Source organism: Chionomys nivalis, chromosome 1, assembly GCF_950005125.1.
Source record: "Chionomys nivalis chromosome 1, mChiNiv1.1, whole genome shotgun sequence".
In the NCBI taxonomy this organism is placed as follows: domain Eukaryota; kingdom Metazoa; phylum Chordata; class Mammalia; order Rodentia; family Cricetidae; genus Chionomys; species Chionomys nivalis.
Genome location: NC_080086.1, coordinates 141943752 through 141958068, shown reverse-complemented (window position 1 = coordinate 141958068; position 14317 = coordinate 141943752). Strand labels below are relative to the sequence as shown.

Sequence of the window (14317 nt, the reverse complement as noted above, 5' to 3'; positions counted from 1 at the left end):
GATAGTGAGGTGAGGGTCCCATGATCCTCCTGGTGTGTCCTTTTGACAAGGCCAGCTGTGATGATCTTTCGTGGGCAGGCCCAGTTGGACTCTGGAAGACTGAAGCAGTTTGGCTGCCAGATGGTCCTGCACAAGGCAGACGTGTTTTAGACGGGCATACACATTTAAAATAATGGCTGATAATTTAGATTCCAATTCAAGCTAAAGCGGGTAAAAAGCGAAAAACAAAACAAAAAGGCCACTGCTAAGTGCTCTGTATCTTTGGAAAAGAAATTATTTTTCCCTAGAGTTATCATGACAGTGCTAATTTTCTTTTCAAATAAAAGGCGACTGGAATTTCCTCCATACTATGTCATCAAATCGATGCTTTCCCATCTTGGAATTTTCGGACACCAAGGACCACTTCTAACACACACACACACGCACACACACACACACCGTTCAGTTCTGTGGCGAGAGGGAGCATGCCGAACTCTAAACAACACTGTGGAACTAATTCACTTCATAAGTACAGTTCATTTACACAAGAAGAACTCCAAACAGCTAATTGCTTCATCTGAAGCAGAAATTATTGTTTCTTGCTATCTGTGACAACCAGGGCATCCCATGTCATCACCTAGGCATCTGATGACACCAATCTACTCAACAGGCAGAAACCTTGTCCACCTGCTACACACACAATCAGGTGCCAAACCTAAACAACAGGGACAACACCCACCCTCCTGCCTTCCCCTATCCCTACCCATAAGCCCTGTGTGAAGTTCACTATCAACCACTGCCCTTAATGATCAGGTTTCCTGTTAACTTGAAGCAACAGCTTTTCTGGCGAACCACATAGCAGAGCTCCGCAGAGACTGGCCGCACCACTCTGCCCATCTCCTGCCACTGTCCATCTTGCCCACTCTATCATGAAACCGAGACTAAGATGTGAGAGGAACTACGGGGGGCAGGTCTGTGGCTTGACATACAGAAGGCTCCATCCTCAGCAAGGAGAGACAGGAGGGAGAGAGAGGAGGAAGAAGCGGCACAGCTGCTTTAATATCGTTCTTTTTTTCCCATAAAATCAGGGTTGAGGGGATGAACAGGGATGATGCCTTGAGCATCAGCTTCCCAGAACCCACATAAGAAAGTCAGTGGGCAAACTGGCTTAGGTGCAACCCTGCTGCATAGGAGACAGAGACAGAACTCCTGGATCAAGCTGGATAGCCAAAACAAAGAGCTCCAGGTTCAGTGAGAGATCCTGCCTCCATGTACTGCTGGAAAAATCCAGGAAGACCACTGTACCTGCACACACATCTGTGCCCCCAACATATACAAACACGACACATGTATACACACGCAAAACATTTTTTTGCAAAACCAATTATTTCCCAAATAAACTTTATTTGCAAAAGGAGTATCACAATAGACATAGAAATTTAAATATGACACATGGAACAGTTATGAGTTAAATGACATATATGTGAAGTCACAGTTGGTATTTGATTATTCCCGCTAATGGGAGGGTGCAAAGATATTGCTATACAAAAGGCAGAAGACTTAAGCAACCATTATTACTGGCATGTCTTTCTTTCACACTTGTTTGACTGTTTAGCTGAGGACCGATACAAATTTATACAATCCAATAATCAAGATTCTTTCTCCTTCCTTGTTCCAACACAGATGGTGGTCGCAGTTTCGGTGTAAGGCAGGCTTCAAGACACCCCACTGTCCTCTCAAGACAGTCACAGGCCTTTCCACAACCTCCTAAGATCGAGAAAAAGGCAGTGCTGACAATCATTTCACGGTTATACCTGACATCTTCAAAAACAGGTCCTAGAGTATGGTCTTCCCAACAACATGCTTTAGCTAGGAAAGTGTCAATGCGTAGACAGTGAAGTCATCTAATTTCTACAAACATCAGGGGATGGGAATGGGTGAATTAAGACCTGGCCCCTCTCACTGGGAGCAAATATGAAGATTATTCTATGAGAACACAGGCATTCCTGAATCCTGAGGAGAGCTGGGATCTGCCAGGATCAGTCAGGAACTGTTCCCGGAGGTAAAGGTGCGAAGGGAAATGGGGCCCAACTGATACATACAAACTCGCTGCTTCTTCCTTAGCACAGAAGTAGAAAAGTGAACTCAGGGCTGAAGATGTGTCTGTAGCTTAACCACCAGCGCTGGGCTCATCTGTCAACTCTGAACAGCACCCTCATCCATAAAGAGGTACCATCAGACCCAGAAGCTTCCCGAAGGTGTCAGAACAACAATGGTCAGACAACAGTAGAACATGTGACCCATTTTTATAAACTATGAGAACCTATGTCTAACAGATAGAGATCTGGAAAGTCTGCTGTAAGTATTTAAGATAACAGCCAATTTGATTAAAATCAATTTTTTAAAACAGAATTAGTTGTCATTTTTACAAGTCAATTTGAGAGAAAATGAAAAAAGTCCGTTTTCAAACTCAGGATAAGTAGTGATAGAAGTTGGTATAGGTCGGCCTCATTTTCAATGAGTCAGAAATGGGATAGTCTAGTTGATTTACTAATTCCTCCCATAATTCATTGTTATTGTGAAATAATGTACTAACTGTAAACTTTATTGAGTGAGGAATCAAGAGGCTTATCTGGTAGCCTTAAAAGTAAACATTGACCAAAAATACAACTCTCTGCCAGGCCCACCATATTTTGAATCATTGATTACAAGGAAACAAACACATAAATGATTTGTCTGACTTATTTTACTAGGCCATTAGCCACTATGAAGTCGGGGCAGAATGCTTCAATGCACACCTATTCACGAGCTGCTAACTCCATTAATCATCCAACACTGCACATCTCCACAGTGAGGCCATAACTGTTTAGGAATGAGGCCTACCATATGCCTCCTCAGGCAGGGACTCAAAAATAGGTAAAGAAAAAACTTCATTATTACCTGAAAGGAACAAGCCCTAGGGAGCCGATTTGTCCTACAACCTGTCTGTATGTTGTGGCACGTTTCCAGCTGCAAAATATTGCTGTGAGAAGGAAGCAAGCAGACAAGCTTCGTGTGAACTTGGAATGGCCCAGAAGTGTACTCAAAGATGACTGTTTCTTCCCAATAACTTAAAAGAATAATATAGATATTTACAAAGTCTATGGGGTTTCTTAAATAACAGAAAATAACATAAAACTGAAAGCAAACAAAGCAAGAACAGAATGTTGCTCAAAACTACAACTTTCTTTAAAGGTACCGTCTTCCCTTTACAGATGGATGCTATACAATGGCAGGTGCACCCTCACAGTTCGTCATGCACATATGTAAATTCTCTAGCTGAGATAAAGCCATCTTTGTCTTCATCTTCTTTATCAAAGATATCCTCCACCAAAGCATCATGGTGACTTTCATTCACCACTGCACCGTGCTTCTCAAACTCCTTCTTCAGATACACTTTAACCTACAAAATAACAGTTCTTGTTAATAATAATCCACACTGCATCATTGCAATGATACACAGTAAGAACAAAACAACTCTGTGACCCATTCCTAAAGGAAGAAGAGCAATCTTTGCTTTGCAGGAATGATGGAGATACCAAATAGTTTTCAGAAATGAAAATATGCTTATATCATATATACACACAGACACACTCAAATATACATGTTTGTATTAAATATAGTTTTTATTAAAACCTATTACTTGCCTTTTTAAAAAATGTGTGTATCTGTGTGCATGTATATCCATGTGTGTGTATCTGTGTGTGTATATCCGTGTGTGTGTATCCGTGTGTGTATCCATGTGTGTGTATCCAAGTGTGTGTATCTGTGTGTGTGTATCCATGTGTATGTGTGCATCTGTGTGTGTGCATCCGTGTGTATGTGTCTGTGTGTGTGTGTATCCTTATGTGTGTGTATCCGTGTGTGTGTGTGTCTGTGTGTGTGTATCCGTGTGTGTGTGTGTCTGTGTGTGTGTATCCGTGTGTGTCCCTTCACCATTCTTCCCCCTCATAGCTTGAGATGTGGTCTCTCACTGAACCTGAAGCTCACTGATTGCTACCCAGGCGGGCTAACCAGTCCCAGGCAGCTCCCTGTCTCTGCCTCCTCTGTGCTAGGATTGGAGGCAGGCACTGCCATACTCTGCTTTTCGCATGGTACTAAGGATCCCAACCCAGGTCCTCAGGCCTGCATGGCCAGCACTTACCACACACAGCCATCTCCCCAGTTCCTTTGCTTGTTTTAAGGGGCTTCACTTTCATTCTTAAAGTTTCACATTAAGAAGTCAGCATTTACTTGAAGCTGTTTATTTGGCAGTTCATTTAAATTTGTGTGTGCTCTCAGGTGTATATGCATGTGCTTGTTCGCGCGGGGTTGTGCATGTATGCACGTGTGTGTGCCAGTATACAGAGGCCAGAAGTCAGTCTCTTTTCTCAGTCTTATTTATGGTCTCTCACTTAGAACTTTGGATTGGCTGGCAACCTCCAGGGAGCTGCCAGTCTCCATCTGCCTGCTCTGGATTACACTGCTACCCTTCCACACCCACCTTGGATTCTGGGCCTGGAACTCAAGTCATCACACTTGAATGGCAAGAGCTTCACTGACAGCCACCTCTTCATCTCCCATCTATAAGCAGTTTTAATTCCAGGATTATACACCAATATTCTCTGACTGTGAACTGCATTTATTACTATTCTTCAAGTGTGAAAAATGGTTCATTTATGAACTCCCAGTACAGTCCCGTAGACACAGCATTTTGTGGGAAGTCTCACATTCTTAAGAGAATCAAGAATGGTGGCAAACAAACTTGACTGATTGGCTCGCCACAGGATGCCTACAGTAAACAGACTCATCCACTCACTGGACAATAACTAAGGGGGAATGTGTGTGTGTGGGGGGGACCGGACATTAAGTTTTAGGACATTGTCTTCCTGTTTTATTCAGTTTGGTTTTCAAACTGGTTGTTATACTAATTTATCTGAAAATAAAAATGTAGAATTTACAAAGATGTTTGGGCAGTATTTTAAAGTATTCACAGAATTAACATAACCTTTAAAATATTTAATCATGCCACACATATTGCATTGTGTGCTAGGTTTGGCTAATATTTTACAGCATTATATTAAAACCACTGAATAAAATTCACTTTCAAAAATTTTTTAACATTATAAAAGCTTCTAGAAGTTTGTAGATTTGATTTTTTAATCAAATGTTCTTTTAAAGTTTAACTTATAGAAAAGGAAATTTTAAAAGATTTATTTTAATTTTCTGAGCACTTGCCTGCATGTGTACACATGTGCCTCGTGCCCATGGAGGTCAAAAGAGGCCACTGGGCATCGGATCAGCTGGAACTGGACTTAGAGACAGTTGTGAGTCATGTGGGTGCTGGGAATGGAATCTGGGCGCTCTGAAAAAGCAGTTAGTGCTCTAAACCACTGAGCTATCTTTCCACCCCCAAGTCGAGCATTCTTATAAACTGGATGTTTTTATGTTTGTTTGTTTGACTCTCAAGAACCAAAGAAAACTTTAAACAAATTATGTTTCCTGATTTACTTGAACACTATAATTCACTTTGTTGAAACTAAGAGATAAGTGTGTAATAAGAAATACTAGACTGTCAGGCATGATAGTACATGCCTTTGAGGCCAGCAAAAGTAAGTAGATTTCTGAATTCAAAGTCAGACTGGTCTATATCGTGAGTTTAGGTCAGTCAGGGCTAGCTACATAGAGAAACCCTTTCTCAAAAATAACAACACAAAACAAATACAAAAGAAAGAAATATTATACTTATCAAAAGCTAATAGTTTTAAAATATATATACATTATATACACACACACATACACACATACTCACACATATGAGAAAATGCTCTTAGAAAGGTTCTATCTAAGCTTTTATAATCAAGAGGTTTGAAATCAAATCAGGTAAAGAAACATCTACTTTTAGAAAAAAATTATAATATGCTTGACAGAAGCAACTTTTCTTTTACATCTGTGCTCCATCTAAATCTGTCCAGGGGTTTATTTCTAAGTGGTTCACCACAGACGTCACTCCCTCTTCTTCCTACCCTCCTGTCACCCCCGCACTGCCTGTCACCTCTTTTCTCTCATCAAATTCTCCCACTGCTCATTTGATTCTAGTTTCTAAAATGTGCTTATCCACCTTCCTTCCTTCTTTCCTTCCTTCCTCTCTCCTTCCCTCCCTCCCTTCCTGCCACAGGCTACATCCAGGCAAGGCAGATCTACAGGGCATGAGGTCACACTGTGTTGGTGCCACTGTGCTCCATGATGGGGCAGCGACACACTGGAGCGAAGCCCTGTATGAAGCATGTATCGTGAAGACAAAGCATCCATTCTAATCAGCAGGATTTGCATGCTAATATATGACTCGGTGTGTAACAAAATTTATTTTGAAAGCCATATCCAAATTTCTCTACTCTTGGATCCCCAAAACACTGGTGCCTCAAATCTATGCTTTTCTGACCCTATCATAGAACCGTTTGAAACAAGTCAGGTAATGACAAGGACTTGTCTTGAGTTCACCTAACGCTTGCATAATAGTTGTAAAAAATATTTTGTCACTTCCAGTATTCTTCCCAGAGAGCATGCAAGTATAGAGAGCATGCAAGTATTTCCGGCTTTCCTTCAATAGACCTTTCTCCAAAATTTACTGCAAATAGCCAGAGCTTTGGCAAAAGTGGTTGCCAAGGAACAGAGCTTTCTCTGATGGAATAACTAAGCAAAGACAGCACAGGTAGCAGTGTAGCCTACAGAGTGATCATCGGGATGAGCCGTCCTGAGCTGTGTTCCTTGGCCAGCTTGGGTCAACAATGCATACTGCCTGCTCCTGTCAGAATGCAAACAACTGCACGCCTGGACAATGGCTGCCTTTGGACACATTGGTTTCATCAGGCTTTCTTTCTAGAAGAGTCAGAATTCTAGACAGTCCTTCTAGAATAAGATTATATTCTCCCCTTTCATCTAAAGCCACAGCTACAAGTGAAAAAAAACAAACAAACAACAACAACAACAAAAAAAACGGTGTGTCTGGCTGTGATCACGCCACACCAGCGGAGCCTAACCAGGATCCTGTAAACTTGAAAATCAAAGCAGTATCTTTCGACTGCCTGTGCTACAATTTTCTATTGTCTTTAAAAACATAACCAAGGACAAAGGACAGCGGAGATGGCTGTGTGAGCATGAGGGCTACAAATCCCCAGCTTACAATATGGGTTCCTACAGAAAAGGCAACTTTCAAAGCACTTCAGGGAAAGCTGTGAATAATATTTTATCTAAACAAAATAAATTTCCCTCATTTATTTATTCTTTGAGAATTTTATTGGGTATATTTTATCATATTTTATGAACCCACAACTCTCAGATTTCCCCCTTCACCCAATGTCAGGTTCTTTCTCTTTCTTATTTTATTTATTTATTTATTTTGGTTTTTTGAGATAAGGTTTCTCTATAGCTTTGGAGCCTGTCCTGGAACTAGCTCTTGTAGATCTTGTTGGCCTTGAACTCACAGAGATCCACCTGCCTCTGCCTCCCTAATGCTGGGATTAAAGGTGTGTGCCACTACCGCTGGCTCCTTTCTCTTTTTTAAAAATAAAGTCACTAAAAGCCATGGGAGTCCAGTTGGTGTTGGCCACTACTCCTGAGCATGGGGCCTGCCCTGGACTGTGGCTAACATGCCCAGTGTCATTTCACTGAAGAACACTGATCTTCTGATGGAGGAAGGTCATTGGTTAAATAATAAAGAAACTGCTTGGCCCTCATAGGTTAGAACATAGGTGGGTGGAGTAAACAGAACAGAATGCTGGGAGGAAGAGGAAGTGAGCTCAAAAATCATGCAGCTCCTCTCAGAGCCAGAAGCAATGCAGCCAGCCGCCAGGTCAGACATGCTGAATCTTTCCCGGTAAGACTAGTGCTACACAGATTATTAGAGATGGGTTGATCGGGATATGAGAATTAGCCAGTAAGGGCTAGAGCTAATGGGCCAAGCAGTGTTTAAAAGAATACAGTTTGTGTGTCGTTATTTTGGGGCATAAGCTAGCCAGGCAACCAGGAGCTGGGGCGGCAGGAACACAGCCCACAGTTCCCACAACAATCTTCCTTCTCCCAGCAGCTCATGCATTTCTGCAAGGGTGGGCCTTAAAGAAGCAGAAGAAGACAGCACAGAGGTAGAGGGTATGATCACCTCATGCTTAGAGAGCTTCCAGTCGTCATTCAGATCCATTTCTTGAAATGATTCATGGGACCGTGGGCCATTTCGAATCTCCAGGAGGTCAATGTTGAATATCAATGTGCTCTCTGGGGGGATTTTGCCTGAGATGAAGAGATAGGGAAGTTTTTACTTAGAAGATCTAAAAGTATTCATAACAAAATCAATTGTGGTAACAGACATTTTAACTATAGTAAATGGAGAGACTCTTTGACGGTCACAGATGGTGGTTATCACTTATTCTATAGCTACACTTTACCCAGGAATGAAAAGTAGGTCACAAGAAGGACTAACCCCAAATGGCAGAACAAAAGCACTCTAGTTTGCAGCAGCAATGAAATACATGTACAGAGGCAGATGTTTCTAAAAGTCTCGATGCTAAATTTCAAATATAATTAAGACCCTTTATGTTATATGTCAAGAATGACTTTTAAAGGGCTTTGAGTAGTTCAGACTTAATTATATTACAAGAGATTTACTAATTTAGATTAGAAAGTCTTGACCTTCAAGTACATAGGGGTGGTGCTGCTGTGTCTGCCACTGGGAGGCAGTATATAATAGTGTGAGCTCTGTTCACAACTGCCGCCTCTAGGCATCAATTCCTTCCTTGTCTGTAAAATAAGATTGATAATGTTTTCTACCTTAGGAGTCTGTGAGAAGGATATAAGGGGAAAACTCATACAAAAACAAAATCCTCAGTGTTAGTCTTGGTAAACAGTAAGTGCTTTATATGTTACTAAGAAATAATTTTCTTACGGGTCTTAAAAATAATAAAGGAACATTCAAAATTTTCAACAACTTAGGAAATACCTCCCTAACAAAGAACTTTATGCATTTGTTAAAAATCTCAGGGTATAAACAAAAACAGTCCAATTAATAATCAAAGAAACAAACCCTTCTTGGAATTGTGGGCATTTATTTTTGTTTCAAACTTGCTTTCTTACAACTCTATATAACAGAAAGGTCTGGACACACGCATTAGCCAAGTTTTAGCTACACCCCCATCTCCTCAAAGTTCCACGGAAGGAAGGGCAGTAAGAAAAGGGCAACGCTCACAGTGTGGGGCAGAGCTTACCATCGCGCTGGCACAGGGAAGGGACATGCACTAGGTCGGTGGGAAAGCTGGTGTCTTCCCACGGAGGCATGCAAGCGTGCACTAACACACTACAAAACCAGTGGCAAACACAGATTAGAAGAGTTAGTTTCACGATACTGAAGGGAGTGCCTATGATATACAGCTGAATTAAGTATGTCATGGACAACTACGGCTGCTCTGCATACATAAAGTTCAGAACAAAAGAACAAAGACGCGAGAAAGAAAGACTACGTCTAGGCATTAGAGACACCTTCCCTAGATACTGGATGGCTTTCTGTAGAGAATATGATCAGAGTTGCATTTGGTGAATAACCAAGCCTGTGGGACATGGCTTAGATAGCAAGTCCTACTTTGGAGTACATCATATTCATATACAGCACTCAACCTCCTTAGGAAACTGGGGCAAGGATGCTTGACCCCCAGTTGGTCGAGGGCTACGCTTTGCGGACAAATGGTGTGAAATCTATTTAAACCACATCAGAGTGATTTTCTATCTGCTTCTGACGGCTTCTTACAATAGCTTCTTCACTGTACACATATTACATCTTCTTCATCGAGAATTTGGACAATAGAATCAGAAATGAATGCAATTCTCAGAATCATAGTACACTATGAATATTTTATTCATTGGGAATAAATGTGCATATACTTCCCCTTTCACTCATGGGGAAAATCTATCAGCTACTTTTACACCACACACATTTCATATATAACACAAACTTTTTGCAAACGGCACTTTTAATAAGAAGCATACCTTTGATTTGGCTAACCTCTGGTGATAACACACTCGGGTTGGTTCCGATTGTTTTAATATCAGAAACAACACAGTGGTAGACAGCCTGCTTCACTAACCTGTCACTTCAGACCTGGCCATTGGCTCAGAGCAGATTTCAGTGAAGAGACTACAGCTGGGGCCATCTGATAAGCATCCCCAAACAACCCTTGGAGAGTTACCTGAACTCATCCTAAACACCAGGTATGCTGTGACTTGAAACAAATTGATACAAAAGCTGTATGGACCAGCCAGGTAGCTTATCACACAGAGAGAATTATTTTTAATTCAAGTCAATGAATTATTTTAAAATAAGCTATTGAGCCGGGCAGTGGTGGCACACATCTTTAATCCCAGAACTCATAAAGTGGAGTCAGGCAGATCTCTGAGTTAGAAGGCCAGCCTGATTTACAGAGCAAGTTCCAGGGCAGCCAGGGAAACCCTGTCTTAAAAACACAAAAATAAATAAATAAAATTAAAATAAGCCATTGAAAACTTTACAAATACATTTAAAAGCAAGAATGAAAGGACTCCTAATGAGACCTACAGTATGGAAGATTTCCTGGCTATAAACTGTACACACACACACACACACACACACAGCTACCACATCAAATCATAGCCAATGATCTGTATTCCAAACGTTCAGATCATCAAGACACTTTTGCTAAATGGCCTTTCTGTTGCATTGTTAAAGTGAGCCGGTGGGTTTCTGTCTGGGAAGGAGGAAAGGAGGAAGCATTCAGAGATGCACAGCAGTGAAGGTCACACAACTTTACCTTTCCCTTCTTTGCCGTAGCCCAAGGCTGGAGGAATGATGAGCTTTCTCTTCTCTCCCACACACATCCCCTTCAAGCCTTGGTCCCAGCCTTTGAGAGCCTCCAGGATGCCCAGGGTGAACCAGATGGGCTGACCATTGTTATGTTTGTGACTACCAGAAAGAAAACACATCAGAATTCAAATAATTATGTTCTCCCCCCCATCCCCTGCTAAAAATTGAAGCCAGAGTCCCACAAATGCTAGGTAAGCACTGTACACATTAGAGATAGTTTTAGTGACTTTATAACAAAGAGCACTGCTGCGCTTCATTTTTTCTACCCACCAGCAGTAGAAACTAAAGCTCAATAAACACACATATACATATATTTCAAATATTTTGGATCTATATTTGAATCAAGGGACACAGGACCTGCAGACAGGGCCAGCTATACTAGTATTAACATTTTGTATACAGGAAATTAAAGTTAAGTGTGCTAACATTGATATCAGATAAACCTAACCCCTAAGTTCAAGGTCTTAGTGACTTCCCAGGAGGGCCATAGACCAAGGAGAAACTCAGGGAATGTCTTGAGTTTGAGAAGGAGATACAAGGCTATGAGAATTACTACTAAACTGTGAAGGCCTATTCGACCCCACACACAGAGGCAGGATTATCTTACTTCCTGCCTACAGGCCTTTCTGATGTACAGTTTACTCATGGTTCTGCTTTCACCCTAAATCTCCACTTACACCCAGACCCTCTCCAGAGATCTACTATGGGGCTACTTGGCAAATCCTGGAGCAGTAGCCCCTCAAGTTCTGGAGGGTAAAGGAACAGAAAAATGTCAGAGTATCCTGAGAGACCAGCTTAGTCCAACTGGTAGAGAGCAAGGAAAGAATCCTATTTCAGAATAATTCTTGGATATAAATAAAACATCCTTGTGTTAGGTTTGTGGGTACCATGGTCACAAAAACTGCGTAAATGGCGTTCCTTCTTGTCCTGCATGTTCCCTCGTGATCATGGGGCAAAAAGAATGGTGAAGCAGCAATCATTGGAACTAACTACATTTGGCCACATTTCTTATTACAGCTAAGCTATTCATCATATAGATGATGGTTCTGGCAACACATAACACTCTTTGCAGACTCATTTAATGATATTTCTTCATTATCATTATACCCAGTTAGCCAGGCCTATGATTTTACATGTAGGTTGCATAACGACAGTCCCTTCCCAAAGTTCTGGAACATAATAGCGAAATGCTACAAAATATCCATCCAGGTTGTTGGCTCTAAGACCGGAAGGAAAGCAGGCTAGATATGAAAGGGACCAGACTGAAAGCAAGCCTATAACTGAAACCTTGAAGGGCAGAGTCACATCATCGGTTGCTATCTGTCGTGCACTGGCCTTACTGGCGAGGACAAACTGTTTTTGGAACCTTTTCGTTTGTTTGGTTTGTTATTGTTGTTTTTTTTTTTTTTTTTTGAGACAGGGTTTCTCTGTGGTTTGGGGGCCTGTCCTGGAACTAGCTCTTGTAACAGGCTGGCCTCGAACTCACAGAGATCCACCTGCCTCTGCCTCCAGAGTGCTGGGATTAAAGGCGTGTGCCACCACCTTCCGGCTGGCTGTTTTTGGAACCTTTTACCAGGGCAAACAGTGTTCAGAGAGAAATGTCATTCACTATCCTCAACCCTCACAAAAGACCACCTCTCCAAGCAGTTTATTAAAACAAAACCAACCTAAGGACCTAAGGTGAGCTAAAGCTTCAGGCTTAGCGCCTAGGATTCCCTCATTGGCAAAGTCCTCCTGCAGCTCTGCCTTGATAATCTCCACGCATCAATCTCCGGGCTGTTCTGTTCTGAATGCGTCTTTACCCTCCACCTCGGCGCAACTGACCACAGGCTCCCCGCGCTTTGCCAGTGCTCTGAACATTCTGCATTCTCCACCAAGTGAGCCTTGTCCCATCTCCCGTTCCCTGCACAAGGAGTGCTGCTGGAGGACCAGAACTTATTTTTAGTAAACGCTGTATCTCCAGGACCTGAAATGCCCCCTTTCAAGGGGCGATTCACAGGCTGGATGAATGAATGGGTGAAGGTGGTGAGAAGGTGAACTTCCAGAATGTCCCTGAGGAAGTGCTCACTAAACACTTCCAGAAAGGAAATATTCCACTTGTGAACGTTACCTGCTGTTTTTCTTTGTTTAGAGAAAAGAAATTGCTAGCGCCAAGCACCTGGAAATCCTTCCACTAGGACTTCTAAAACCACACCTACTCCACGGAGGAAGCCTGACTTTCGAAAAGAAAGGAAGAACTCCTGAAATCACCAGCCTGTGCTTTGACCAAAATGCCACACGCTAGACAGTTAGACAGGTCAATGAAAGAGCACTTGTGCATCTTTCAGAAGGCGGTAAATAGACGATTGCGCATTTTGCTCCTGAAGCAGAGTGACACGTTTTAATATCTCTTATGACCAATTAAAAGTAAAATCAGATAATTTGCCTAGAAGTAGAAGGTAGACGATTCTATTAAGCCTTTTCGACTTACTGCTTAATTATAACTACTATTTTTGTAAAACTTCAAATATTCTGGATCTAATTTTATAAAGAATAAAAGTGTAAGGAATTTAACTTATCAAAACAAGTTTCCAAAAAGTCCTTTCAAGGCCTTGTTCTCTAAAACTGGCTTTTGACAATTTTCTTTCCCCGTAGGTAAGAGAGATGTTTCAGTGTTTTGTTTCTGTTTTTAGAGGTAAAGGAACTGTTAATTTTACAGGTAGGAGGGCTGGGGTGCCTGGGTGGGTCCGTCATCGTTCTGCCTGCGAGGCATAATTACTTACGTGGAGTGAAACAGGGAGCCGTCCTTTTCTAAATAGCCCTCGTAGTGGACCAACATCAGGTCTCCTCCCTTGGTCTTGCGATGGCAGATGAAAGGCTTCTGGAGAACTTCGATTTTCACCTCTGGCTCAGGGATCAAAGCTCCACTCACAGCCGTGACCCACAGTGTCAAGATCGCGTTCCACAAGAAAAAACTCATGTTACCAAAGCAGAGAAAGGGCCCCCGACTTCATAGAGTTAAAAAAGTGCCGAAAGCGGCAACAGCCTCGGGTAAGTTCAGGACTCCCCCCCCACCCAACCACCTAGGAAGACGTGGCACTTTTACTACCAACTTTCCCACACACTGTGAACTCTCCTTTAAAGAGTTAAGCTCCATCCCAACAAGATTGGCTCTGGTCTGGAGGCTGCTGGGGAAAGCCTGCCTTCTACTGGCTGGCGATGCTGTCACTCAGGCTCCTCTCCAGCCAATGGCGCTGCAACAGTGTAGTGTTTCGGTGTGGCGTTGGGTCAGAAGGCAGGGTCCAGCCTCTCCGAGTAGTCCTAGAGCCGGCGGATTAGGAGATTCTCCCACCTTGGGAGGGCAGCTGGGTGCAGAGCTAACACTTAACACCTTGCGGGAGGGCTTTGCCTCTGTGAAGAACTCCAACTGAGTCACTGAAGAGCCCCGGGCCAGGTGAC

General features: G+C 42.4%; 1 protein-coding gene across 1 annotated transcript; it reads right to left on the bottom strand.

Moving 5' to 3' along the window:
• Window positions 1-1380: 1380 nt before the first annotated feature.
• Fkbp14 (FKBP prolyl isomerase 14) lies at window positions 1381-13925 on the bottom strand. The gene is made up of 4 exons (XM_057774743.1): window positions 13642-13925; window positions 10827-10978; window positions 8156-8283; window positions 1381-3421 (listed from the first exon to the last, which is right to left on the bottom strand). The coding sequence occupies exons 1-4, from the start codon at window positions 13836-13838 to the stop codon at window positions 3263-3265; spliced, it is 636 nt and encodes a 211-aa protein (XP_057630726.1). The 5' UTR covers window positions 13839-13925; the 3' UTR covers window positions 1381-3262.
• Between the last annotated feature and the right edge of the window lie 392 nt (window positions 13926-14317).